Source organism: Mustela putorius, unplaced genomic scaffold (assembly GCF_011764305.1).
Source record: "Mustela putorius furo isolate JIRA1106 unplaced genomic scaffold, ASM1176430v1.1 tig00000832_pilon_pilon_pilon, whole genome shotgun sequence".
Lineage (NCBI taxonomy): Eukaryota > Metazoa > Chordata > Mammalia > Carnivora > Mustelidae > Mustela > Mustela putorius.
The window spans coordinates 2,957,372-2,962,162 of NW_025421491.1; the positions used below are offsets into that span (position 1 = coordinate 2,957,372).

Genomic DNA, 4,791 nt, shown 5'->3' on the forward strand with positions numbered 1-4,791 from the left:
ATACTTAGGAGTACAATTGTTTCAATGATGATTCCTATCTCAGAAATTCCAGAACTGTTTGTCCTTAATCCTCAACCTATTACAGCTAGGAAAGCCCCTTCATTTCTCCCTGGCTATGACTCCATGTATGTCTATTCCTTCTTTGCTCCAGAATTCTTTCTGTCACTTTTCTACTATGTCAAGTGATAAATGACATAGCTTTATTTTTTATAAGGATACTTCTAATGATTGATTCTACTTGTCACCATTGATTTACATTCTCAAAATTTATTTTCCATCTATCACATATTATATAATACTTCTCACATCCAATGGAGGGAAGAAAAATAACACATAGTGGGAAGTGGCTAGAAATAGAAAAGAACCAGACAAACATTTAAAAGTGAAGGCTGAAGAGCACCTGGGTGGCTCAGTGGGTTAAAGCCTCTGCCTTCGGCTCAGGTCATAATCCCAGGGTCCTGGGATTGAGTCCCACATCAGGCTCTCTGCTCAGCGGGGAGCCTGCTTCCTCCTCTCTCTCTGCCTGCCTCTCTGCCTACCTGTGATCTCTGCCAAATAAATAAAAATCTAAAAAAAAAAAAAAGTGAAGGCTGAACTGAGATGAAGCCACAAGAAGAAGTTGACTTGGGCCCTATGAAGAGGGAACAGAGATGATGGTGACAATGTGGGAATCTGGAAAAAGGTAATGAAGAGACAGGGATTTCAAGTATCTCTTCTACCTACTTTTAGCCTATGGATCTTTTCATCTAAATGCCATTTAAGGAGCACTTAGGTGGCTCAGTTCATTAAGCATCTGCCTTTGACTCTGCTCATGATCCCAGGGTCATGGGATCGAGCCCAGCATCAGGCTTTCTACTTAGCCAGGAGGCTCCTTCTCCCTCTTCCTCTGCCTGCTATTCCCTCTGCTTGTGTTCTCTCTCTCTATGCCAAATAAATAAGTAATATCTTTTTTTAAATGTCATTTAAAACAAAAAATACCACTAATGTATTTTTACATATTTTCATTCACATTGTCCAAATTTTAGAAAGAACCTGGGGCCTACCTCTTAGAACAACTCAGCCTTTCCAGTGTTCAGACTGAATGAGTTTTGTGCATTTTCAAAGTCAGTTCCTTCCCAATAATTTCCACCAAAGTATAAAATAAGGGTGCTGGGAGGTTTGATCATTTAAGCATCGACTCTTGATTTCAGCTCAAATCATGATTTCAGGGCCATGAGATTGAGTGCCCTGTCAAGTTCCACATTGAGTGTAGAGCCTGCTTAAGATTCTTCCTCTGTTTCTTTCTCCGGACCTCCCCTTACCCTCTCCTTCTCTCTCTCTTTCTCTCTCTCTCAAAATATATATGTAAAATAGCCCTCTTTTATCACCCTTTTTCATTTTATTTTTCTTTTGAATAATATAATAACTGAGTACTAATTTCCAATGGGTTCACTATGTCAGATAAATTTGCACTGAGACAAATACTAATAAGTTTTTTTGGGGGGGTGAAGGAAAATAATCTTAGGTGGAAACAATAAACTCCAAGAAAGAATAAAGAGACTATTTGATAGTTGTATTCTCCAGGAAGCAGGCACTGAGACACAGATAGAAGAACAAAATGTTTGTAAGAGAGTAACACCTGTGAGTGAAAAAAGCCATTCTACCACCTTGTTCAGTTACTGACCAGGGGCTGCCATGAGAAAAAGCTGACCTTGGCCTGAAAGCTGATACAGAGCTCAAAGAAGCCAACAGAGAAAGCCTGTCAGCTGGCCTCACTGGTCACAGCCAGACAGCCATTTCCTTTGTGAAGTGGTGTGATGTGCGTACCGGTGCAGATCTGTACCTGTCATAGTCCACTGGTTGCATCTTCAGGGTCAGCTTGTCAGGAGAGAGATTCTCCATGGCTCTGTTAGGGCTCTATTCTGAGGGGAAATAGAAAAGAGCAAAGCCAGTGGCATGAAACACAGTCCCCGTTTGGTCTTGGAGGTGCAGCTGGTGCTCTCCATCTCCTTCCTTCAACCTCGTTAGAAATTTGTATCACCCTTAGTTACCACCTCTGGTGGCCATGGTAGATTTCTTGGTGGTATTCACCAAATCTTATTCCTCAGAAGTATAAATCCTGATAACTATATCTTTTTCTTGCTAGAGTCACTGCATTTGACAAGTCATGTGCACAGTTGGATGGAAGGTTCTAAGAGACACCCAAGTAGATCAACTGAGCTTCCCACATATTCCCCCTTCCCTTACTGTGTAACAGTAACCCTGCTACTTTCTACTAATCAGGGTCATCTCCTCTTGCATAGATGACAAATCCTTTTTTTTTTTTTTTGGCCCATTGGTCCCTGAGTACAAGAAGCCCGAAGTGCACCGGCAGCAGCCATAGCTTAGTTCAATGAGACCCTTGATGTGTTCCTTAGGAAATCTGCCTATGGGAACTGGGCCTCCATCCTTGAAAATTCCAGCTGCAGAAGTAGGAAGCTCAGGGTTATTGAATGGGTCTTTGGAAGTAATAGTAGGGGGATTTGGGAGCCCAGTCTTTTGAGGATATCACCTCCATGTCAACAGTTTGACTTTGCAGTCAGTAGGCCAGTCCAGTTCACCAACAGACAGGAAGCTTCAAGGTGGAGTGTTTTTTGATAAAATCTATGGATCTCAATTACACTCTCTCTACTGTGGAGTGGATTACCTGCATGGATTCTACGCTATGAGCAATCCCATGCTGGTAGATCAAACTATTCATTAACTCCTGAAAATGGTGCTGCTGAGGCAAGCATTAAAAGTGAACTCATACTCTGAATATGTATCTGCCCATTTGAGAATGGACACTGATTTTTCAGGGCAGAAGGAAAACACTTTCAATTTGCAACCAAGCAGCTAGTTGGTCTTCTTGAGGACTAATGTCATACTGGGAGTTTACTGTTAGCCTCCATTGCCAAGAAGGAGATTCACAGGTGGCAATGATATCAGCATTTTAAGTAGGAGCTTATGCTGGGGGACCCATTCATAGCCTCTATGGTCACTTGTTCATCTGGTCAGCATTGTAAAGACTGCTGACAAAGGTAGGCTCACATCAACTAGCAGAGTCATTTTGTCTACATGATAGTTTCATTCCTCTTCTAAGGTGGATACATTCTGGTGGGCACTAAAAGGAAATACACAGATTTTCACATTTTGTGCCCACCTGCATATGTCTACCCACATATTTCTCCACTAGACTTCTATGTATCAATATTCTAATCTTCTCTTTTCTAGGTCCCTAACTAACTGGTCAGGTCAATTGCTACTGTCCAGGAATCTAGAGGTATCAGATGTGATTTTTCCTTTTGTCAGCAAACGTCAAGGTCCCACATCCTTTGGAGGGAACATGCTCTATATTACTCCTGAGATTGTTATTCCTATAAAGCTTATGCGTGACAAAAAGGATACCAGAAAAAAATTTTTAAAGAAAGAAATGTCTAAAGCCCAAAATAAATTAGTTCAAATTCATCAATCTATTAGATTTCAAAAGTTGTTCCCAGAGACATTGTAAACATTAACTTGAATACCCCCCCAAAAGAAACAAAAGAAAATAAAAACTTACCCAATTAAAACTAACAATAAAATTAGCAAAATATTTGGAAACCAGAATGAAAGAGTTTATTACATTATATGCATTTAGGTTTTCATCTCTTTTGAGAATAAAAAGTACGAATGAGAATTCCATTAATTCATTAAAATTAGTTCATGTTTATTAACATAAATTCCATTAGTCGATCTTGCAATTTATTTTATTAAATCAACTAATTCTATAAATTCATCCAGTAAAATTAATCATTTAGTTCAGTATATTCTAGAGACAGTTTTTGGCCAACACTTTGTGGTTGGAAAAAAGGTGACAAGAATTTTTCCCAAAGATTATGAAGATGATAAACTCTCTGTTTAGAGGTTAGACATTTTGCTCAAAAGGTCTGGACCCTCAACAACTTGAGGTATAGAAGCCAGATCCACAGGTTGGTCTGTAACATGAAGACTGGCAACTTCTGGAGGTGAAGTAAGTTGGGCGACAGAATCTGGATCCATAGCCCAGTGAAGGGAAGCCACAGACTCCGTAACCCAGCGATCTGAAGCCCTGGGATCCACAACCCAGTGAGTAGCAGCTTCTGGATCCATAGCCCAGTGTAGGGAAGCCACAGACTCTGTAACCCAGTGATCTGAAGCCCTGGGATCCACAACCCAGTGAGTAGCAGCTTCTGGATCCATAGCCCAGGGAACGGCAGCTGCTGGACCCAAAACTCAGAGGCCGAGAGCAAGTCGTCTGGCAAGGACTGCAGAGCATGGAGGTCCTCGGGCTGTAGCAGGGTGTTTGACAAGGTCTGGACGCCACACAAGATGTCTGGCAGCTGGTGGGCTCACAGCAGGTCTCCTGACAGCCACTAGCAGGGGAGGAGCTCAGCTGACAGGTGCTGGGAGAGCAGGAGTCAGTGCGGTAGACCAGGTTGCTGGGGCAGGAAGAGCTTGGGTAGCGCATGTACCCCCCAAAGGAGCGGGAGGCGATGTTTCCAGAGCAGCAGCTGTAGGACATGTTGGCAGGAGAATTGAGTTCAGCTGAGTGACAGTGAGGAGATTCTGAGGTTGAATGTCACCTCCTGGACTGGGGCACTTTTATACTCTCAGCCATGGGTGTGGTATTTTTTACAGTCGCCTTTCCCACACGTGGAATCTCTCATTTCCATATGTGTAATTCAGTGATATTTTCTGTAATTGCAGGTGATTCCTCCCATCTCGTATTTATAGGAGAATTCATCACGTCGTTATAGCACCAAGCCAACGAAC

General features: G+C 42.1%; 1 protein-coding gene across 1 annotated transcript; it reads right to left on the minus strand.

The window, feature by feature from the left end:
- Nucleotides 1–3,934: 3,934 nt before the first annotated feature.
- On the minus strand, nt 3,935–4,591 carry LOC101687715 (keratin-associated protein 13-1-like). The gene is made up of 2 exons (XM_004757551.3): nt 4,154–4,591; nt 3,935–4,087 (listed from the first exon to the last, which is right to left on the minus strand). The coding sequence occupies exons 1-2, from the start codon at nt 4,538–4,540 to the stop codon at nt 3,935–3,937; spliced, it is 540 nt and encodes a 179-aa protein (XP_004757608.1). The 5' UTR covers nt 4,541–4,591.
- Between the last annotated feature and the right edge of the window lie 200 nt (nt 4,592–4,791).